General features: G+C 43.2%; 1 protein-coding gene across 1 annotated transcript in view; it reads right to left on the bottom strand.

The window, feature by feature from the left end:
- Positions 1-24,271, bottom strand: part of Tsnax (translin associated factor X) — a 30,122-nt gene that overhangs the window by 1,791 nt on the left and 4,060 nt on the right. The window contains exons 2-5 of the mRNA XM_048800408.1: positions 20,168-20,184; positions 18,640-18,754; positions 16,695-16,825; positions 4,406-4,533 (exon numbers count right to left, since the gene is read on the bottom strand). Coding sequence (XP_048656365.1) covers positions 4,406-4,533; positions 16,695-16,825; positions 18,640-18,754; positions 20,168-20,184 — 391 coding nt within the window. The remainder of the gene's footprint in view (positions 1-4,405; positions 4,534-16,694; positions 16,826-18,639; positions 18,755-20,167; positions 20,185-24,271) is intronic.

Genomic DNA, 24,271 nt, shown 5'->3' with positions numbered 1-24,271 from the left:
ACCCAGCCGCCCCAGTCCACTGTATCCAAGTGGAACGCAGCACCTGTGCTAGGGAAGAGGAACCCGCCCGTGGCCTGGGAAAGAGTGACCAGAGGCCCAGGGTGCTGAGATCCATACTGCCCCAGGAAGACCAACTGCCTCCAGCTTGACTAGACAGAGGAAAGTGTTCTTCAACATGGCCTCATGATCTGGCAGCACGAAAATCGCCATTCAACCGACAATTACACAGCCTTCCCAAGCCAGTCGGCCCCTCTCCACTCAAAATCAACCACCATGACTGGGGGCCTCTCGCTGCAGCACCCCGGCTCTCTCACACTCCTGTGCCCTTCCTGCACTCGGCCTATGAAATCAGAACCTGGAATCAATACTAAAACCTACCCGTGGACCCTTTACTGGGGAGGACGAGTGCAGCGATCACACCCACGTGGAATGTGTTCCGCTAGGAATTACTCACTAGTTCTTTCAGCGCTCCTTGGTGGTTCCCTCTGCAGCCTCCTCAAATACTCCTCAAACCTTTAACTCCACTGAGCAACCCCCTCTACCCCAAGCCTCTTGGTATCAGTACAGCTGCCTACTCCCTGGCACCACCTCTCCTGCCAACAGAGCCCCACTGCACCCCCAGATGCTTCGCCCTCCCTCCTCCAGGCCAGTGGTCCCTCTTGCTTTGAGGTTAACACTTCCAAGGATCTCGCGGCATCTCCTCCCACCTCTTCCAGCACCTTTCTGCATTCGGTGTATGCCCTTGGCAAATTATCTCATCTAAAACCTCAGTCTCCTCATCTGTAATATGGATAACAGGACCCTCTCAGAGATTTATTTTATGGATTAAATGAGACAGCACTGACCCCATCCTCAACACAATGCTCCAACACAAGTACACACTCAGTGCTGGCAGCAAGCATCCACGTGCAAACCCTCTCTCCACATCATTCTCTCTCTTCCAGATCACCTTTGTAGTGGTGAGGTCAGACTATAAACTGTATGAGCCCTGGCTAGGTGACGGTGCAACTACAGCCGAGACTGTAGGAAGCGGGAACCGCACAGGTGGGCAGGTAAGAACTGTGCTTATATAACCTGATGAACTAGTGCACTATTTCTTTTGAGGAAAACTTAAGGTAAGGAGTAGGGCAGGCTGAGGCCAGAAGACAGATGGGATTCAATGTCACATCAAGGAATCTTTTCTTAGAGGTGATGAAGAGTCTCTGAGAAGTGACTAAGGACACGGCAGAGCCCAACCTGCTTTCATCACGATCAATGTGGCTGCTGTGCAGCCAGTGCAGGAATCCCAACGCTGCTCCTCAGAGACCATCTGTCCCCTTCCTTATCACATAGCAAAGGAACGTGGCCCAAGAATCAGCAGAGGTGAGAGGGCTGGGGCGGTAACAGAAATGGTATGTATCCAAAGCTGGCTTCCCAATCATTCTGATGCCTTTAAAATCACATCATGAGTACCTGCCATGTTCCTATCAGAGACTGGCACCTTTTAGAAAAGCAGGCTGGGGGTGGGGGGTGGAGAGGAGTACATTTATTTCACAAGCCATTCATAAAATAAACTTAAGGAAAATGCTAGTTCTTTGTTTCTACCATGATATGGAGGTTATAAATAAGTTGATTTTAGAAAAAGAAGCATGATTTAAACATTAACAAACTTCAACAAATTGGCAGCAATATCTTCCTGAAAATTATTAGTAAAGAAAAGAAATTTAAAGTATAATTTTTTCAAGATGGATACTATAGTATTTAGGGTGAAATACCATGATATTGCTAATTTGCTTTATAATGGCTTAATTAAAAACATTTAGAAAATGCAAATATGTCACAATGCTAACAACCACTGAGTCCTGCTTGTGGGCACAGGGCCCTCACTTTGTTACTACCCTGTACTGTTCTGTATGCTTGAAACTTTGTAATTTTTAAATAAAGTCAGTTTGACAATATCCTCAAGAGGCAAACTAGAGCACAATACCTACCCTATCAAATCCCAGCACCAAATACCCTCAACATTAAAAGGAAATGCCATTTAGGAACGTGGCTTGGCAACCTGACAGTGCATGTGACGACAAGCACCACACCCTGAAACAACCTGGTGCCAGTGGCACGGCAGGCACTCTGCTCCCAGTCTGTCTGCTTCCCTGGACACTCCTGTCTGGGGAGGAGGGAGCAGGAAGGGGGCTGTGGCAATCCCGGGTGGCACTAAGAAGCAGGGTCAAGCGGGTCGCTTGTTTCTCACGGCAGCTCACCCACCCTTTGCCAGCAGGCAGGAGCCTCACTGGTCGGAGCAGAGCTCCTCAGTCGGTGTCACACACTGCAGCGCAGCGCAGAGCAGCCCGTGGCGTCCTCAAGGCCCGGCAGTCATGCCACATTGGCCCCTGTGTCAGACTAGCTTCCAGCTGATCTACAGGAAGGCTACTACTGCAGCTCCTTCCACCTCCCACCTGCCTATCCTGACTCTCTGGTGCTAAAAGTAATAAAAGGTGGGGGAAAAGGCAAAAAAAGGGAAACAAATTTTATCAGAAGTTTATGTCACAATTTTACATCAAAAGGTACATCATTCAAAATGGCCCTCCCTGTGGAATTGCAAATTGATGCAACTACTCCGGAAAGCAGTATGGAGATTACTCAGAAAACCTGGAATAGAACCACCATTTGACCCTGTTATCCGACTCCTCAGTTCATACCCAAAGGACTTAAAATCAGCATACTACAGTAAGGCAGCCACGTCAATGTTTATAGCAGCTCAATTCACAATAGCCAAGCTATGGAACCAACCTAGGTGCCTTTCAACAGATGAATAGATATAGAAAATGTGGTATGCACAATGGAATATTACTCAGCCTTAGAGAATAAAATTATGGCATTTGCTGGTACATGGATGGAAATGGAGAGTATCATGCTAAGTAAAATAAGCCAATCCCAAAAGCCAAGGCTAAATGTTCTCTCTGACATGTGGATGTTGACTCATAGAATAGAAGTATTTTGGATTAGATAAAGGGGAATGAAGGGAAGGGAGTAGGAATAGGAGAGAGACTAGAATGAGTTGGACATATCTTTCCTATGTTCATATATGAATACATGACCAGTGTAATTCCACATCAAGTATAACTAGAAGAACAGGAAGTTGCACTCATGTATATACAATATGTCAAAATACATTCTACTGTCAGGTATAACCAAAACAAACAAAAAGAAAAAAGGGCCCACCCTGTTGCCTCAGTGTTCTATCTTAAAATCCAGAAAGAAAAAAGAAAGAGTGCTTGTTTAAAAAAAATCTACCTGCAAGGGGGCTGGGGATGTGGCTCAAGCGGTAGCACGCTCGCCTGGCATGCGTGCGGCCCGGGTTCGATCCTCAGCACCACATACAAACAAAGATGTTGTGTCTGCCGGTAACTAAAAAATAAATATTAAAATTCTCTCTCTCTCTCTCTCTCTCTCTAGAAAAAAAAAAATCTACCTGCAGGGACTGGGGTTGTAGCTCAGCAGCAAAGCGCCTGCCTAGTACGTGCGGGGCGCTGGGTTCAATCCTTAGCACCTCATAAAAATAAAATAAAGGTATTGTGTCCAACTACAACTAAAACAAAATATTTAAAAAAAAAATCTACCTGCAAAAAGTCAATTCACAAGAGCTACATAAATTCAGACACAAGCATCATGATCTAAGTGATTCAGAGCTCTCACTATGCAACGATGACTTCACTGGATCCCTTGGGTATGGAGTATGTATGTGGCCTCACTACAAAGCTTGAGGTCAAAGCCTCTCCAACAAGGCTCTGAGGCAGCACCTAGCACAAGGGACCACTGCAGCCCACTTTGAAAAATTCTGGCACAGAGATGAGACAGAGGCTTGGATGCAAAATGCCTGGTTTCAAATATCAGTGCTGCCACTTGGCTGTGTGGCTTTTTTTTTTTTTTTTTGTCCTGGGGATTAAACCCAGGGCATAACCACTGAGCTACACCCCAGGCCTTTTGTTTTATTTATTTATTTTTTAATTTTGGACAGGGTCTTACTAAGTTGCTGAGGCTGGCTTTGAACTTGCAATCTTCCTGATGGGATCACAGAAGCAAGCCACCATGCCTTACTTGTTGTGTGATTTCTTGTTAGCTATTCTTTAAAAGCCTAATTCCTTCTCTGTAAAATGGGGTTATAATTCTTATCTCACAAGGTTAATAAAAGAACTAATGACAGTGCTTGCTTTAGGCAGAAGAGTGTTTCTTTTCCCAATGTACCCCAAGCTGTTCCTCTTCTATCCCTAACTAGAACATTTAAAAGCTCTATTTCCCTGGCTGAGAATCTAAAATCACACGGATCATACCCATCTCAATCTTCTCCACATGGAGCCAGTCCATCCCCTACAACCATTAAGCCATTATGTATACTATACAAATGAGAAATATTTTAAGTTCTCACAGTCTTATTTTCTTTCCCACTGTCTTCTGTTGTAAATACCAACTCTTTATTAATTTCATCCATACTGATTAATGACCGTGTTTTGATGAAGTGTTGAAAAGAGACAGCTTCCACATATTCCTGCAGTCCTGAAAAAAAGAAAAAAAAAAAATCACTAAGGGAAGACTAAACAAATAGAACTGTCACAGTCCGAGACTTTCCCCGACCACCCCTCTCCACAGCAGAGTCCACCAGGCCTGTGCTGGCGAAGGCAGCGCACACTTTTTCCGAGGCCTTTGTACCAAGGCTGATGGGACTGACGGCCCCGGCTCTCATGGTTGGCTAGCTGGAGCAAGGCATGTGCTCCAGTGCTGTTCCTGCTGCGTCAGCAGTGCCTTGCACAGAGCAGACATAGAAACACAACTAAATAAAGACATCCATTTTTAAAAAAAACAGGTAATGTAATGTAATTCCATTTAGTTGTGGAAAAACACTTAATAACTAGGAACACGCCTGTTGTGAAAACCTACAAAACACAGTAGGAGCACAGGTTCACTCTGGGAGGTGAAGTTCTGCATAGGGTGGAGGGGTGCTGGCACCACTATGGACAACCTGACACCAGGAGCTGCCCGGACCCAGCTCATAGAGGGGACCCTGTCACGGGCACTGTGCCTCGGGCTCTTCTTGAGCTGTTATAGAGGGTCCTGCCTGCACTGCTTTAATCATGTCCCCTAAAGTCTGACATGCTATATCTGACCTTCAAAAAGCAAGCATTCATCTAAAGAGTATCACCAAGTATTGGTCCTGATCTGGTCACGTCAAGCCACTGCGGAATAGACCAATTTATGAGGTCAAGTTTTCTTGGTCCAGTTTTTTCTTTTTTTAATTTTAGATTTACTTAATTATGACAGCAGAATGCATTTCAATTCATAGTACACATACACAGCACAATTTTTCATGTCTCTGGTGATATACGAAGCAGAGTCTCACCATTGGTGTCTTCATATGTGTACCTAGGGTAATGATGTCCATCTCGTTCCACCGTCTTTCCTACCTGTGCCCCTCCCTTCCCCTTCCTCCCCTTTGCCCTATCTAAAGTTCCTCCATTGCTCCCCATGCCCACCCCCATCCCCATTATGGATCAGCATCCACACACATCAGAGAAAACATTCGGCCTTTGGTTTTTTTGGTCCAGTTTTCTTAAAGTGGCATGAATGTTTTATGAAGTGGTATTAACTTCAGAGCCACATGAAAAAAGGCACATGGTAGGAAAAAAGCTGGACCCCTCCCCATACCGTCTACTCTGCTGAATTTGACATTACTTCACACATAGCTATTTCTAAGACCACCAACATTTTTAGCAATACAATATTATTCTTTTGTATCACTTTTGTATCACTCGGGAGCACCGTGTTGCAGAAGCAGCTAGAATTCTTGTTTGATTGCCACATAATGTAGCTTCACTAAGATGGACTTTAAAACAAACGTTTCAGTAGGAAGAGCGACTCGTAACACTCCCACTGCCAGGGCAGAGACCACCGTGCTTGATGCACGGTATTCACACGGAGCTCCAAGCCTGGAGGTTGGTTCCACTCAATTTTACTACCTACAAATTAATTTTTTTGGGGGCGGGGGGGGTTTTACTGGGGATTGAACCCAGGGGTGCTTAACGACTGAGTCACATCTCTAGCCCTTTTTTTATATTTTATTTAGAGACAGGGTCTCACTGAGGCCTAGTGCCTCACTAAATTGCTCAGGCTGGCTTTGAACTTGCGATCCTCCTGCCTTAGCCTCCTGAGCCGCTTGAATTACAGGTATGTGCCATCGTGCCCGGCTGCTAGTTTGCTTTCTGACTGATTATTGGCTTATTCTGTTACGGTCTAGATTTAGGAACGTTCCCCAGAAGCCCATGTGCTGGGATATACAGCAAGTGGAAGGACTGGACTAAGACCTGTAACCTCATCAGTGGATTAATCCAGTTGATGGATTAGTGATCTGGACTCATTGGGTGGTGACTGCAGGCAGGTGGGGCATGATTAGAAGAGAAGAGCACTGGGGGCCTGCCCTTGGGAACTCCACCTGGCTGGTCAAAAGCCCAGCAGCTGTCCTCTGCCTCCGCCCTCCCACCTAGTGCTCTGCCTCTCCTCAGGCCAAGGGCAGAGGAGGCCCTGACCATAGGACCTAAGTGTTCTGAACCATAAGCCAAAATAAACTCTTCCTCTAAGCTGTTCTTGCCAGGCATCTGGGTGGTGGTGATCAAAGGCGAGCGTAGCTCCACCTATCACTGAACTGACTCCTCCTTAACTACACAAGGCACTCCAACGCAGGGTGCCTACCCTCAGCTCAGCTCCCTTCCTCCTCTTGCATGTCCACAAACTCCTTAAAAGGCTCTGCTCAACCAAGCAACACAGACCCAAGAAGAATGTCCTCGTGTACCACAGAGGACCTGGGAAGGCAGAATCTCCGCCTTTCACTGAGGCCCAGGGGTCCAGATTAGACCCTACTGGTCTCTGTGAGCAAAACAGCAATTTAGCAAGCAATGCTTGTTCACCATAAAATGAATTCTATCACCCTGCTTAGAGAACAATGGTGATTAGAATCCTTTTGATTTTGTTTTTAGAATTAGTTTCATTATTGCCAGGCATGGTGGCATACAACTGTAATCCCAGCAACTTGGGAGGCTGAGGCAGGAGAATCATAAGTTTAAGGCCAGCCTTTGCAACCTAAAGAGGCCCTGTTTCAATAGATAAAAAGGGCTGGAGGTGTGGCTCAGTGTTAAAGCACCCCTGGGTTCAATGCTCAATCCCACCAAAAAAAAACCATCTTAACCATTTTTAATTGTACATGTCAGTGGTAATAAATACATCCCTAATAGTGTACACACCATCACCATCTCACCTTGTGTGGGGTGGGGGCTGCTGGGGGAACCCAGGGCCTGTGCATGCCAGGCAGCACTCTATCACTGCACTACGTCCCCAGCCCCTCCAGAACCCCCTCATTTTGCAAAACTGGGATCTTCTTTTAAACAGCATCTCCCCATTTTTCCCTCCTTGGATACTGGCAACCATCAGTCTTTCTGTCCCTGGTTTTGACTACAGACCTGGCATAAGGGGAACCACAGTATCTGTCCTTCTGTGACTGTCATTTCACTTAGCTTGAAGTCCTTAAGTCTCATCCATGTGCATCATGAATCAGAACTGCCTTCCTCTGTGAGGTGGAGAAACACTCAACGATATGAACAGGCCACATTCTGCCTCTCCGTCCACCCTTACTCAGGTGGGTTCGGGTCACCTCCAGCTTTTGAAGAATGCTGCCGTGGACAGGGGACAAGCACCCGCTCAAGCCCCTGCTGTCAAGTCTCATGGGTCTTTACCTAGAAGCCCCGGATAAAACAGCTAACAATTAAGATAAGACGTGAACAACAAGCCCTGGGCCCACTCTCTCAGTGCCCATCAAACCTTGCTTGGCTGCATTACCGATAGTCAGTCCTTCCTTCATGACAGCTGAGGCCTGAAGTCAAGTGAAAAGGGCTGTAGTTCAAATGCTCATGCTTTCCCCGGTTTCACCTGCTTTACATGCAGCTCCACATAAACACACCCACTGTTCTTACCTTTTCCCACTGAATTTCCACTACAACTTTCCCCAATGCTTCAACATCATCTCCTTTTTAATATATATATATTTCTTTTTAGTTGTACACAATATCTTTGCTTTAGTTTATTCATTTTTATGTGGTGCTGAGGTTTGAACCCAGGGCCTCACGCGTGTTAGGCAAGTGTTCTACTGCTGATCCCCGGCCCCAGCCCTCAATGTCATCTCCTAACACTTACTTTCACAGTCCCACACTCCTCTGTGCCTACGAATTCTCAGATGTTTTTCTACATATAAAATGTTTTGATGCATCCCAGTCAAGGCAGCCCTCATAATTCCCACCACACAAAACTTGTGCTTCAGGGAAAAATGAAAGCCTGTCTGACTCATAAATGCAACTCCATCCCCTTGACAACTGGGCTCCTGGCCCTTTCCCCAAAGATAGTACCTTGTGGAAGAGACCAAATGCCTAATAAACTGATTCAAATAACCTTCTCTGTTCATTCTCACTAATCTTATGAAACTTTAAAGTGTCCTGGCAAAAATAATATAAATTTTGCTATTCAAATATTCTGAATTATCAGCCAGGTGTGGCAGTGCAGCATGTAATACCAGATGCTCAGAGATAAGGCAGGAGCATTTCAAGTTCAAGGCCAGCCTCGGCAACTTAGCAAGACCCTATCTCAAAATTTTAAAAAAATAAAAATAAGGACTAGGAATGGAACTCGGTGGCAGAGTACTTATCTAGCAGGCATGAGGCCCTGGGTTCTATCCCCAGGACCACAAATATTTGGAACTATCTAGACAGTTGTATTTGACTTATAGTTATCTTGGATTTGAGTCCATTAAAAAAAAATATATTGTTACAGAGAAAACTCAGAATCAGAAGTCCTGATTTATTCATTGGGAAAAAGTCATACAGAATAAGAGGACCCAAAATGTATCCGTGGTGCCACTCTCTGTCAGACATGGGTAGCTGTCTGATGTTAAGTTTTCCTGAGGTTAAGTTGTCATTGGGACACTCAGGATATGTTAACAAAAGTCACTTCAGAAGTAAGGTGGCCAATTCTGTTCCACAGAAATTAGGTTTCATGTTGTATCATCGAGAAAGTTCAAGGACAACTGGCCCAAAACACTGAACAGCATTTTGTTCACAAGTAGGTAAAAGGATGTTTAGACAAGCTGTGCTTAAACTTGATGACAAGGACATCCGTTATGTTCAGCATATAATCTCCAAGGTGAAAATTCTCAGCCTACTGCCACATGTCATCAAACAATGCCTTTCCCTTTGCCTTTACCTTGGATAAAATCCAATCAGAATTATTTACAGAATCAGCTTCCAGTAAGAGGGATGTCTAGAGGCTGACTTCATGTAATTTCTTTTTCTCCTTGTTTCCCTATTAGAACATATACAGGGAAACTCAATAAAAGGATTCTAAATATCTTTGCTCACTCTTTTTTTTTTAATTTTTTTTTTTTGTAGTTGTAGATGGACAGACTGCCTTTATTTTAATTTGTATGTGGTGCTAAGGATTGAACCCAGTACCTTGCACATGCTAGGCAAGCGCTCTGCCACTGAGCTACAACCTCAGCCCCTCTCATTCTTAAATTACATCTTAAGCAATACACATTTAGTCCAATTCTCCATCAAAAACCATATGCAAGGGCTGGGGTGTAGCTCTGTGGTGGGGTACTTGCCTGGCATGTGAGAGGCCCTGGTTCTATCCCCAGTGCCAGCAAAACAAACAAACAAATCATATAAAGGTAAACAGGTGAGACAGGCTTTGTGATAAATCGCAACCTCACGTCTCAATTTCATTAGCAGGCTTCTGATGCTTTCTAGAAACTGTTTTCCACAGGACTCAGCGATCCTGCCCCGAGCTGTACCTGAGAGGAGGGAAAGCAGGTGTCCACATGAAGGCTTGCAGGATGGTAACAGCAGTGCCACTCACAGGGGCCAAAGGGGAAACTGAGCGGCAGGTGAGCCAACGTGGTACCCTCGGGTAATAGACTGCAAACAACTAGCGTGGGGGACATGTACGGGAAGTCCCGACACATGCCAAGATACAGCCAGCCTTGAAAAGATGATGCTACCTGAAAGCAGCCTGACTCAAAAGGCCACATGTTGCTTAACTGGATTTACATGAGATGCCAGAGGAGAAACTCATACAGACAGAAAGGAAATTAGTAGTTGCTAGGGCTTGGGGCAATGGCAGATGATGTGGCAGCACACTTTGTGTGCTCTACCACAGCGTGATGCACAAGAGTCTGTGAGGAGAAGGAAGGGCCTCTCTGACTTGGTGCACCAGCTCCAAAACAATGAGAAGACCCATCCTTACCAAGTGAGACCTGGGCTCCAGAGAGCCCCAGGAAAGCAACAGGAATGTTCAGAGGTATAAAGAGGTTTAAAACACTTCCAGGGTGGGAGCTGATGTCCTCCACCACCCTTTGAATTACAAAATCACTTAAAAATTAGCTGAATACTCTCAAACAAAATGAAAATCTCCACAAAAAGCTTAAAATCTAAGAATAGGCATATACCCAAATTTTCCACTAAATCAAAAGAACACAAAATTACCACACTGGGCAGAGAAGAAATTACTAGTCATCCAACGTCTCTTGTTCTCCTTGGTACAGAGGGACCTTATTTCCCACTCTCCCCTGCAGTCAGATGTGGCTGTGACACTGGCCCATAGAAGTGGCCAAAGTCCCTCCTGCACGTCCACAGCTGCACCAGAAACCCTCAGCACCTCCCTCCACTCTCCTCCTTCCCCAGCCTCAGTCCTGCGCTGACGCCCTGGTGGTTCTGACACTGGTGACATCAGAGGCTGGACAGCCGCGTCCCTGAACGACCAGGTGGGCAGAGCACGCTCAGCACCACTACTGCACAGCCTGCATTGAGAAGAGAAGGAAATCACTTCCACCTTGGTGAGCCACCATGATGCCACCGGCCAGCCATTTGTGTCCCCACTTGGCTTTACCTTAACTCACCAAGGTCTCTGGCACTTCTCTTAAACAGATACACAGATATTCACATCCTACTTCATTTTCTAGTATGCCTTCCCAGTTTTGCTAATATGCTGAAACTATCAAATTTCTCTGTACGACTATAATGGACTTCAGAACTTTCTTATTGGAAAATACTTGGATTAAGTGTGATACATTAATATCGATCCAATTCCAGCTACTATGTTTAATAGTACTGGAAACATTTTCTTTTAGAAAAAACAACAGTGAAATTAAAAACTCACAAAGCAAACCATCAGATAAAGGATATGGTTGGGAAAAAAAGGGGTCTTTTAAAAATAGTTTTGTTCTTCATTGTTTCAACATTTTTCAAGTACATACAAAAATAAAACCTTTGCAGAGACTTGAGTCTACATTCCAATAAGGGAGAGGGAGACAATGAAGAAACAGTGTAAGTTGTTTGGTGGTATGAAAAAAGAAAACAATTAACATATACTGGTTTATAAAGAAAACCTTAATATCTGGGGTAAGCAAGACAGAAGCCCTTACTAGGACTAGATTCTAAAGTCAAGAGGTAAACTGAATCCACTCAAAGACACCAAGGACACCCTTGGTGGCTTACTACCTTGGGCATAACTTCTGTGATCCTCAATTTCTTAATTTGTAAAATGGTAAAAATAATTTAGAGGTATTGCAAGAATTGAAAGAAATCATGAATATAAGAATAGTGGCTTAAAAAATACCTCCAACGAGCTCAGTGCGGTGGCACACGCTTGCACTCCCAGCTGCTTGGGAGGCAGGGAGTACAGGAGGACTACAAGTCTCAGGCCAGCCTGGCCCTGAATCAAAAAAAACAAAAAATTATGGTGGTGTTGGGGTACAGCTCAATAGTAAAGCACCCCTGGGTCCAGTACCAATTTTAAAAAGGCTAGGGACAGAGTTTGGTGGCAGAGCGCCCTGGGTTCAATCCCCAGTACTGCCAACCAACTAAAAGGAAAGAAAGCAATGTGTAGGAAACAGACCTACGGTTTTGCTGTTGTTTAACACAAGGATACTCATGTCTGTACTCCACAATACCCCTTAGGAAATGGTCTGTGTGCCACTATACTTAATAGGCCCAGAACTCCTTTAGTTCAATGCCAGAACTGTTTTATCTCCAAGTCAAAAGAATAACTACTTGGAGTAACACCAAAACAAACACGTAACAATGACAAGCAGCAGGCAATTCGTAAGCACCTTATTGTTAACACACTCTAATTGTAAATAGTCAATTTTATTAAATAAATGTCAGAAAATTTTTAAGTCCTGGATACTCTTTGACTGTTTTATTCCTTAACTTTAAAAATCTTTATTGCTTCAACTGAAATAATTTTAAGGACTTTCTGCAGCAAAGTGGGCTATAAGGAATCAAATCCCTACTTTTTAAAATCCAAGAGTAGGTTCTTCTCAAAGAAAACTCCAATAAGGGCCTGAAACAGACAAGGTATGCACGAGCGTCCTCAGTGACACAGTGAACAGAAGTCTAGAACAGCTGTGCCCATCCCACTCCCTCCCAACCTGAGGAACATCACTGGCAACCAAGGCAAGCCACACCGCAGAGCTGCAAGGTGTCTTTGGAGTGGTTATGCACGTGGCCCTGGCTGCTGGCACTCTTTCCCCACCCCTCACCTGTGAGTTAAGTGAAGGACATGCCAATTAGAGCCAATGGGCCAAATCTCAGATGTCCCACTCAGTGCCTGGGGAATAGTGCAGAACACAGCATAGCCATAACCTGGTAAGAAACCGGGAAGCTTGATCCACTCAAGAAAAACTACATCACTTTTCACCTTTGCAACACCAAAACTGTGAGGAAAACACACAAGTTTTTATAAAGATACACAAGAGTATATACGTGTGTATGTATGTTACTGGGGATTAAAGTCGGGGCACTAAACCACTGAGCCACATCCCCAGCCCTTTTTAGATTTTATTTTGAGACATGGTCTCAGCTAAGTTGCTAAGGGCCTCCCTAAGTTCTGAGGCTGGCTCTGAACTTGTGATTCTCCTGCCTCAGCCTCCTGAGTGGCTGGGATCACAGGCATGCGCCACTGCACCAGGCAAAGATACAAGTTTTAAGGACAGATCAACGTGACAAGTAGGGACAACTGTGGTCAGCTTTTATATGTTGCCATTAAGTTTTTGTATGACAGGTTTCCTGCATGATGTGAAGGAAACAATGACAGGAGTACAGAGCTCTTCAAACTCGCCTTCAGTCACTCAAGCCAACAGGAAGCTCCAGAGACCTGCAACTGAGACTCTGCTCACTGTGATGCAGTGAGACAGGCTGTGCTGCTGCTTCAATCAAAGTCTTTCTGGAAACCTGGCTCCCCAGCACCAACCCCAACAGCCAGTGTCCCTCAGGATTTCAAGTGCACAACCAACACAGCTTCTACTGAGACTGGCTACCTTTCCACTGCTCCAGCTGGCACTCCAGCTGTGGGAGGTGAGGTGGCCGTAACTCACCAGGTCTCCCTTGAGAGCGTGGCACTCAGATACAAACACGCTTCTCCTGCCTCATCTCTGACAAGATACACACGCAACTGCGGCCTGCAGGGCACTTTGGACAGAGTTCCAATTTACCTTCTCCCCAAGGCACCTCCACGAGGAGGAGCAAAGGTGGAGGACAAGAGTGTGAGGCAGAGATGGCCACCAATACCGACCCACCACCAGCCAGGAATGAGAGCCAAGGGAAGCCACCAGAGGTTTTGACAGAGAGCACCACCCCTAAGAATGAATGGCTCTTCCACTGAGCACACTACACCTGTACCACAGCACTGCCAGAAAGGGAAGCACTGCCCATGTGGTCCCCAATGCAAAGAGCACCCTTGGTAAAGGAGCAAAGAACTCACGTGTCAACAGTAGCTTTTCTTGGTTTTAAGAAAAAATGAGGTGCAGTTTACCTACAGCACTACACCAGTCAATAAATGAATCTTCACGTGTGTTTATCTATCTAACCACCCAGATCAAAATGTAAAACATTCCCATCACCTCAGGAGGTTCCCTCGTGCCCCTAGTCAACAACCCAGCCGGCCACTCCATTTCCTGGAAACCACTGTTCTCCCTTCTGTCTACCACATCAGACCTGCCTGCACTCACATACCACCCAAGAAGAAAGATACAACAAGTGCTCTTCTGGGCCTGCTTATTTTGCCCAGTGACCATGAGATTCCTGTGACACTGCTGCAGATATTTGCCATTTTTATTGCTCGTAGTAGATTTCATAAAACTACGTCATTCATGTATCCACTTTCCTACTGACGGACACTGTGATCACTGTTCAATTCAGGCATTATGACAAGAGATGCTCCGGGCCTCTTCAGGTCTTCTGCGTTGTACAGCGCAGGCTAAGGTCCAGATGCCGCCAGCTCATCCTTTAAGTCTCTATAACTGGGCCACACTGGGGGCAAGGAGAGCTCACTGTGGTCCTACTTCTGTGTTATGCAGTCTATCAGGACAACAGCACTTTTTCATATGTACATCAGCCATTTGACGGTCTTTATTTGGGTGGGGAGGACAGCCTCTGTTCAAGTTTTTTCTTCATTTTTACAATATTTTTCTTTTTGATTATTTGTAAGAATCTTTATCCAAACGTGTATTTTAAATGTCTTCTCTCATGTTTTAGCTTGCTTTTTCACTTCCTTATTTACAACTTTTGAGAAATAGAACGCCTTTTTTTTTTATTATTAGTTGTTCAAAACATTACAAAGCTCTTGACATATTTCATACATTTAATTCAAGCAGATTATGAACTCCCATTTTTACCCCGTATACAGATTGCAGAATCACATCGGTTACACATCCACTTTTTTACATACTGCCATACTAGTGTATGTTGTATCCTGCTGCCCTTCCTATCCTCTACTATCCCCCCTCCCCTCCCCTCCCCTCCCCTCCCATCTTCTCTCTCTACCCCATCTACTGTAGTTCATTTCTCTCTTGTTTTTTTTTCCCTTTCCCCTCACTTCCTATTATAAGTAATTTTGTATAACAATGAGGGTCTCCTTCCATTACCATGCAATTTCCCTTCTCTCTCCCTTTCCCTCCCCCCTCTCGTCCCTGTAGAACGCCTTAACTTTAATGATATTCAATTGATCCACTGTTCTTTAACAGGTACTGTATTCTGTCATTCTGAACTCTTTCCCGCACCAGGTCATGAAGATATCTCAGATATTTTCTGCTAGAAGATGGGCTTAGCTTTCCCTTCACCTTCCCACCAACATCTCTGGCCTTCTCACCCTAGTGAAATCCGTCTTAGATCTGAGGTGGTACCTTCTGACAATACAAACTGAATGCATTAAACCACGCTCATTACTGATGGCTATTATTTAAAAACAAATAAGCTGTGGGAGGCCAACCTTGCACATGACTGGGTCACACTCCCTAGCTGAGTGCTGAGGCATTCAGTCACAGAAATGTGGCACCCTTCTTGGGTGCGAGGGTCCTGTCTCATGAATGGGTGTGTCTTGCTACAGCCCCATGGGTGAGGCTATGCTGACCTGTTCCTTTGTAATATAACCCCTTGCCCTGTTTAGGATAGAATCTTCCATGGAAGTGCCTTGTGTTTGTCCCCTTCTCTCACTGTGTCCTTGGGTGTGGCCTTCCTAGATGTCAGTCAACCTGCTGACAGTGGACATCATGAAGATAGACTCAGCCCCCTGAAACCTGACCCCTTGCCTCATTTGAATAGCTTCTCCTCAATAAAAGGGGTCAGCGCATGCTCTCGCTCTCTCTCTTTCTACGGACCCTTAAGGTCAGAGGAGCCGTCACAGCCCAAAGAAAAAGGTATTTGTGTCTCTTGTGTGGTTATTTTCTGCAGCCCAGTTAGCCCAGTTTAACTGGAATGACCCCTGAGCCTTTTAGTCAGGAGATTAGAAACCCGGCAATAAGCCCCTGATATGAACTAACAAATGACAGAGTTGGGTCCTTAACTCCTCTGGGAATGGCTGCAACAACTCCTCACAGACCTGGGCTTTCATATTAGTCTCCAACAGTGCATCTCACCTCCAAGACCCCACTGCACACGCAGCTACCATCTGACACCAAAGCTGAAAGACAATTCATCATTTCTGAGAAACAAGTGCTGAAACTAGACACACACTGAGCAGACAGACAAGTGAACACGTGTCCCAACCCTGCTACAAGTCCTAGGGTACACCTGGGTGGCACATCACTTCTCCCAGCAATGGACTTGGGTTCAGAAGAGGACAGAGGAAAGGACTGAGAACTCTGAATGTTCATTCAACTCATGGGACAGCGGTGACCACCAAGATTCTTTAAAATAAACAGATAAAACCCAACCCTATCCCCAGGCTCCCAGATGGAGTCACAGTGGGAGACGTTTGGGTTCATCTAGCTAAGGGACACACTCTCCTCCATGAACTACCAAAGTACAAACTGAGAATCACCATGAGACTTTCCTTTAGTGAGAAATGAGATATTCCCTGTCTACTGAATAAAACCAAGAAAGTTCATTCTACTACCTTTATATTTCCAATTACCATATTAGATCAGTAACTATTGTTACACAGTCAGAAAAATAAAGCCAACTGAATGTTTCTAGACGGTCTTCACATTACCCAAAAGACCCTGTTTTTTTTTTTTAAAACAGCCAATGTGATTTTATCAGATATCAACTAAAATTCACGCAACTCAGACATAAATCATGTAGCATTTTTTCTAAAACAAAGCTCCCCTGAGGTGAAGGCAGACTCACCCGTGGTGATGGCTCGGTGGAACTGATGCATGTCTTCTCCTGACAGCTCCTGGGCTACCTGCAATATTTTTTGTCTGACACCATCCAATTTAACTTCTGATTCAGTGAGTATTTCTTCCATATCAGGAGCACTATAATTAAGATATTGGGAACTTTTAGAAATTCAGCTTTAATAATGAAAAACCAAAATCATCCAAATATGAGTTAACTGGACTAAATATCTATGTATTTGGATACTTTTAACCCTTATCTACAATTATATTTTATTAATTTAATGGAAAATGTTGTAATATACTATTAGCACAAAAATTGATTTTAGACAACTAAGAAAAAAATTAACTGCCACATTCAATGAATATGTACGGCATATCTGTTTCCATTTAATGGAATAAAAATTAGAGTATTAGAGACTTATCTTAAAAGTTCTAAATGGTGGTGCATGCCTGTAATCCCAGCTACTCAGGAGGCTCAGAAGGAGAACTGCAAGCTCAAAGCCAACCTCAGCAGCTTAGGGACCCTCTGTCTAAAGAAAATAAATAAAAGTGGCTGGGGATGTAGTTCAATAATAGAGCAACCCCTGACTCAACACCCAGTTTTAAGTTAGGGCTGGGGATATGGCTCAGGGATGGAGCACTGCAAGGCACTAGGTTTGATTTCCAGTATCACACAAAAAAAAGTTTTAAGGGGCTGGGGTTGTGGCTCAGTGGTAGAGCACTCGCCTAGCATGCGCGAGGCACTGGGTTCGATCCTCAGCACCACATAAATGTAAAATAAGGATATTGTGTCCACCTAAAACTTAACAATAAACATTTTTTAAAAAAGTTTTAAGTTAGTGAAGGAATACCTCAATAATGCTTTTGATAAAAGAAGGCTATCACAGTTGGCCTTACCTAATGCTTGACAAGATACATAGTGGAACATCAATCACAGCTACCCCTCTGGAGTGGCATCTAGAATTTGCAACTAGAATCTCTTTTGGAACAGGACCCAGATATATGAGCTGGGAGCTCCAGGGCAGGCACCTTTTACCCCACATGGAACAGAGAAGCAAAGGAAGCTGGCCACATAAGGTATGAAGCAAAGGAAAAGGCAACAGTGAAAACTGCGAGACACACAGCGGCATCTGCGTAATCACTGCCGCGCACTTCCCTGCTCTGTTTACGCTACTCTAGGTGGTTTCTTTACTTTCAGGCAAGACATCAAATACAGACAGTCTGCTTAGAACGAGAACATAGTAAGCTGGGCACAGTAGCCCACACCTTTAATAGCTCGGGAGGCTGAGGCAGAAGGTTCATAAGTCCAAGGCCAGCCTCAGCAACTTAGCAAGATCCTGTCTCAAAAAAGGGCTGAGGATGTGGCTCAGTGATTAAGCACCCCGAGTTCAATCTTTGGTACCAAAAAAGAACAACATAAAGTCCTAAAGGAAGACAATAACAGAAAAGTCAAACAAAGAAGAACTTTCAAAGACAAGTAGTTGATAATACCATGTGCTACAAACAGGTAAAATAAAACGGTAGTGCGTGCACTACAGTTAACAGTATGAAGGTAACAGAACAACTTTAACAACTGAAAGAGTGCAATGAGTTGGAAACAAATGAGTATGACCCTACCTTAACATTTATTTAATATTAAATTTCCACACCTATTACCAAAGTAAAATTTGAATGTAATAGGCTCTAATAAGTAATCCAAAATTTATTTTCTCAAATAGCTATATCTGAATGATCTTCATAAAACAGAAAATCCCTGGTTGCTCCAAAATTAAGAATTTTCCCCACCTATTTTTAACAAAACATTAGTTTTAAAATGTACTTGCTGCTAATACTCTCTGATCCCAATATATTCACAAAGACACCACATCTGACAGCCAGTGACTGTTCATTGAAGTATAAAAAATATATGTAACTGTATCCAACTGTAACAAATTTTAAATAGGCTTACGCACCTTGTAATCCTATGGAGGAGAAAAATGGTCCTTTTACTTTCAACGGTTATGTCCCGGCTGAGTTTCACCAGCCTCTCGTACTTGTCATGCCGCGCATCCAGTTCCTCCTGAAACGCTGAGAACACAGATGACCATAAGCAGGTGCGCGCTCACTCAAGCCTAGCGACTCACACAGCAGAACGCGAGGCGAATGCAGGCGTGGTCGCAGCCATCTGCCTTCACTTGACGAGGAACATGAGCAGAACACGCAGTCACCTAGTCTCAAACACAGGAGGCAGGACACTGTCCTCCAAATACCTTTCTGAACATGACAACAAGGCACAGAAACACACCATTCATGAATCCCTGAGGCTAACAGAGCCCATGAACTGCATTAAAGCAGCACTGGTGAACTAAATGAAGATGAAAGGAGCTTTGTGAACTACACCTCGGTTCCTTAAAAGCTAAAAATATGACTATCACACGTAAGTATCTAGTAATACTCCAGTCAATTTATTATAAATCATGTGAACCTGGGGGCTGGGCTTGTGGCTCAGCGCCACAGCGCTGGCCTAGCATGTGCGAGGCCCTGGGTTTGAGCCTCAGCACCACATAAAAATAAAATAAAGGTATTGTGTCCACTACAACTAAAAAATAAAATATTTTTAAAAATTAAAAAAATAAATAAACCATGTGAACTTAAAATGCACATTATTTCACCTTGTTACTATACTGCATTCAAACCAAATGTACTTGAAAAAATACTATTTTCAAGAAATAAAGAGGAAAAAAAGATTAAAAATTCACAATCATTATATGAATTGGTTTTATTTTAACTACAGGGATAAACCATAAAGTATTCAGCAAACCAGAGAAAGTCATGGGAAAGTCAGTCTGAAAATGCAGTCAGAAACATCACAACTTTAATAAGACCAAGCGAAGACCAGCTAAGAACTGAGTCAGACAACACAGGATGTGAGAAACCTAGAAAGAGGGGCTGGGGCTGGGGTCAGTAGCAGAGCACTTGGATAGCATGTGCAAGGACTGGGTTCTATCCTCAGCCCCACATAAAGATGAATAAGTAAAACAAATATATTGTGTCCACCTACAATTAAAAACAAAATTAAAAAAAAAAAAGAAAAGAAATCTAGAAAGAGGGGGCTGGGACACAGCCCACTAGTGGAGTGTCTGCCTAGCATGTGCAAGACCCTGTGTTCAACGCCCAGCACCACACCAAAAAAAAAGGAGGAAAGAAAGAAAGAAAGAAAGAAATCAACCAGAGGCTGGGGCTGTAGCTCAGTGGCTGAGCACTCACCTTGCATGTATGAGGCCCTGGGTTCAATCCTCAGCACCACATAAAAATAAATAAATAAAAAAGATTTTGTGTCCCATCTACAACTAAAAAAAATATTTAAAAAAAAAAAAGAAAGAAATCAACCAATCAATCTAGGAAGAGGAGAACCAAGGAAAAAACTAGAAAGTAAGAGTTCCCAAGAACAAGGGGAGGCTGAAAACAGCTGTGGTATCCAGTCTGATGATTCATCCTGACACTGTGAAGAGACAACACTATGTAACCACGAGAGTCTCCTTCCCCACTTTCACTCCTCTTTTCCTTCCTGATTATAGAACAAGGCATTGCACAATCTCTAAAACATCTCGCCCCAAACATCCTTTGCTTGAATGTGACCACTGTGACTCCTATACTTACTGTTTTTCCTGACCCTGTATGAGCAATTATTGCTCAAGGCACTACTGAAGGGAATTTCTGTTTATACTGGTGAAATATAATTGCTTTTAAACTAATAAATTTTCATTTCTTCTTCTCAAATTGCTTTTGACAAATATTAGGAAAGATTTTTATTCTAATTGCCTTTATTTACAAAAAATCTAATTTAATATTATCAAATACAAAGTGTTTTTTAAGCTTTTTTAATAAACTCTTCACCATGAACTGCTGTTTCAGTTCAAGATGTTTTCCTTACTAAAATTTGTAGCAAGTAACAAAATTATTTTTATTACTTTTTAAAAGACCCCATCTGAGGCACTGGTATACTTATAATGGAGAAAAACGTATAATTTTAATTGAAAGAAAATGTTTTACCTTTTCTAGAATACAAAGCTCATTTTATTATACTACACAAACATACACATATATAAAAAAACATTAACTAAAACAGTCGAACACCAGGAGTCTGTAGACATATTAAGATCACCTGCAGGAAAAATAATGCGCAGAATCCAAGATATTCAAATAGTGAAATCACACCTCCCCTGGCCTGCTTTCCTGCTGCTCCTGATTCACACTGCTGCCTCTCTGTAACACCATTCCCACCGACCACCTCGTGGTCCACATTTCATCACTCAGAATGGCAGCTGCCCCTTCTCACTTCCTCTCCAGACCCTGACCATGCTTCGCTGGTTCCTTATTTCCCAACATTTATGCTTCACCAGCTAACATTCTATTGTCTACTTATCAGTGTGTTAACTGGTTCATTCAGGAAGGCAAGAGCTCTGTCCCCACCACTACATCCTCAGAGCACAGGATAGCGGTGAAGGCCCATAGATAGATGTTGAAAAACACTTGACTTGCTAGCTAAAGTCACCGTAGTACAACATGCTGGACAAGAGCACATCTACAGTTTGAAATGAATCCACCACCTGCCAGTGGCATGCTATGTCCCATAAATAAAATTTATGAAAAGATACTACAAATCCACCTGCCCACTGAGCACTGCCTCTAGTATGCAATGAACTGTCCTACCCTGTAACTAGTGGACGGCAGCCTTTCTAAATGGATGTTATGCTGCTGGAATTCACACTATAACTATTCATTAGAGCTACTGATACAAATGAGTTCTAAAGCACTGTTCAATCTGCTGCACAGTCTTCCCTCATATCCCGCTATCTGCAGAAAAGCAGAACAATCCATTGGCAACTAAAAAATATTTAAAAATAAAATTGATATTGTAATGTGATTCTGCAATCTGTACAATCAGAAAAATGAGAAATTATACCCCAATTGATTCAAATGTATGAATTGCCAAGATTAAAAAAAACTGATATTATAAAATAAGATTTTAAGTTTCTTTACTCTTATGCGTCAACAGTAGTAAAATATTCATCTAATGACTCCTTTTAATGAAGTAAGTATACCTTTGACAGCAAAGTATTTCCTGAAGCATCTTGGGTTTAAGTTTAACCAACAACATCATCTCATCACATTTTCTCTGTAAGATAGTATTCTCATTGAAGACCTTCCTGGGGCTGGGGCTGGGGCTCAGTGGTAGAGCACTTGTCTGGCATGTGTGAGGCACTGGGTTCCATCCTCAGCACCACATATAAATAAAACAAAGTTATTGTGTTCATCTACAACTTAAAAGAAAAAGAAAGACCTCTGCTGAAACCTCCTTCCACAGACCTATAATCTTTACAAGGACACTTGGCAATCTTGGAGGAGAATATTTTAATTTGCTTAGAATACAAAATGGCTAGAAGGCAAAAACTGCACTTAAAAATATTAATATGCACAAAACAATTATTTACTCTATAAAAATGAAAAGGACAAAATCACCTTATTTCTAAAGTACATGGAAATCAAAGGTTCTACTAGAAACCAAAATATTCTTAAATTGCAGACATGCCTTACTTGGGTTCTCCCACAGAGGAGGCTCACAATGAGCATTTTGTGAAAAATGTAAAGACATGCCCACCTTTGTGAACATGAGATGTGATCATAAAATGACACTAACTGCTTACAAAAATTACCTTTAATTAAGATAAATTAGCTTTCCACATAAAATATGTATATCTCCAGAAAAGAAATGCCTTTTTTCACATTGATGACTTTCTCCTGTTCTTTGCTTGTCTTCCTATCCTCATGGCTTCACCAAGCTATAACTGACACATCAAAATTGTGCACACAGGTTGGGGATGTAGCTCAGCGGCAGAGCACTTTTCCAGCATGCACAAGGCCCTGGGTTTAATCCCTAGCACCAAAAAATGATCATGAATACATACAGCATACAACCTGATGCTAGTACACATGAACATCGTGACATCCTTGTGCTAATGAGCACAACCATCACCTCACAAAGGTCTATTTTTATGTGGCTGAGAGTATTTCAGAGCTACTCTGTAAATTTCAAGTATCAACTTTCCAAATTCTCAAGCATCATCATTGAAATGCCCATAAACCACTTACTTCTCTCATTAATGACCTTATTTCAGAAGCATTTTCACTCCAAAGACCCAGAAGTTGCCTGGCTTATAGGGAATCGACAGATGTGTTCTGCCAAGAATTAAAAAGCAAGAACTTAAATAAACTATTAGCCAAGTTAGTAGCTGGCCAGGACCTCAATTATAATTTTTATAAGCAGCTTTTATTACTAAGATGAAATTAGGCCAAGATTTCATCCAATATTTCAAGGTAATAGACATTTATTATTTAATCATACACTGTATTATGAATACTTTAAGGCTCACTGTGAGCTGGATATATTAATTTTACAAAATTAATATAAAATTAGATAAGATACAATTGTTATCCTCAAGGAACTCAGGCCAGTATCAGAGATAAAACAAATAAATAAGATGTAATTGTGTTATAGCAAATATACATATTAGGTTTAGCTGAAAGATATCAATAACCATCTCTTCACTAAGTGGATGGATAATGAACATGTTTACCACCAACAAGCTACTTGAACCAGATCTCAGAGAAAATCGTGATTCATCAAATAGGCAATGAAGGCACTGAATTAGGAGCAACTCCAAGCTGTACGAAGCTGTATCAGTATGCTCTCTGTTCAATTACAGCTAATTTTCTTGAATCATTGAAGATCACTGTAGGTACTGTGCTAGCCTCAAACTATCTGAGACTCTCCCCTTTAAAAAAAAAATGAAACCTAATTCCTTTCCCCTTAAACATGAGGTGGTTTTAAAATTGCCTTGCTTCTAGCAAATACAATGTGGTAAAAGTGATAGTGTGTGATGTCTGAGGTTTGCAGGTTAAGGGCCCGTGGTTTCCTCCTTATTCTCTCTAGGGAAAGTAGGTGCCATTCATGAGGACACTCCCGCAGCTCTATGGCCAGGAACAGAGAGCTGCTTGTAGTCAGAAGGCTTAGACTGTGAACAGCTCAATCCCTCAAGCCCCAATCTAGCTTTCAATGACTGCCAGTCAGAACCGGCCAGGTGAATACTTTCCTTGTTACTGAACCACAGAAACTATGCAGTACAGGTCAGCAGACAGAGGGGGCAGAGGAAGGATTCTGTCTTGTGGTTTCAAAATGGGGAGAAACCTGATCAGTTTAGTAGGCTGAGAACAAGGCGACCGTGGATCTATACGCGTATGTAATTCACTAACAACGTTCCCATCCCGTGCCAGGTCACAACAGTCTGCCTTCAAAAGACTGGTTAACAAAACGAACACACACTGAACACGAACATGCTAGGCAACCAGCCAAGGCACCACGACCCAGGCCCAGGGCAACGCCCAGGCCCGTGCCGTGCTCAGTACCCACTGCCTGCCATTCACCCGTGCCCTCAGGCCAGCGTGGGGCTGCGGGCCCTGGAGTCACGCCTCTGGACTTCAGGCTTTCCCGGCAGAGCCACCCGCGTGCCCACCGCGGCAGCCCGGGAAAGCAGGTGCACACGG

The sequence above is a fragment of the Marmota marmota genome, unplaced genomic scaffold (genome assembly GCF_001458135.2).
Source record: "Marmota marmota marmota unplaced genomic scaffold, marMar, whole genome shotgun sequence".
In the NCBI taxonomy this organism is placed as follows: Eukaryota; Metazoa; Chordata; class Mammalia; order Rodentia; family Sciuridae; genus Marmota; species Marmota marmota.
Note: the sequence above shows the minus strand (reverse complement) of the source record. Positions and strands in the feature narration are given on the sequence as shown.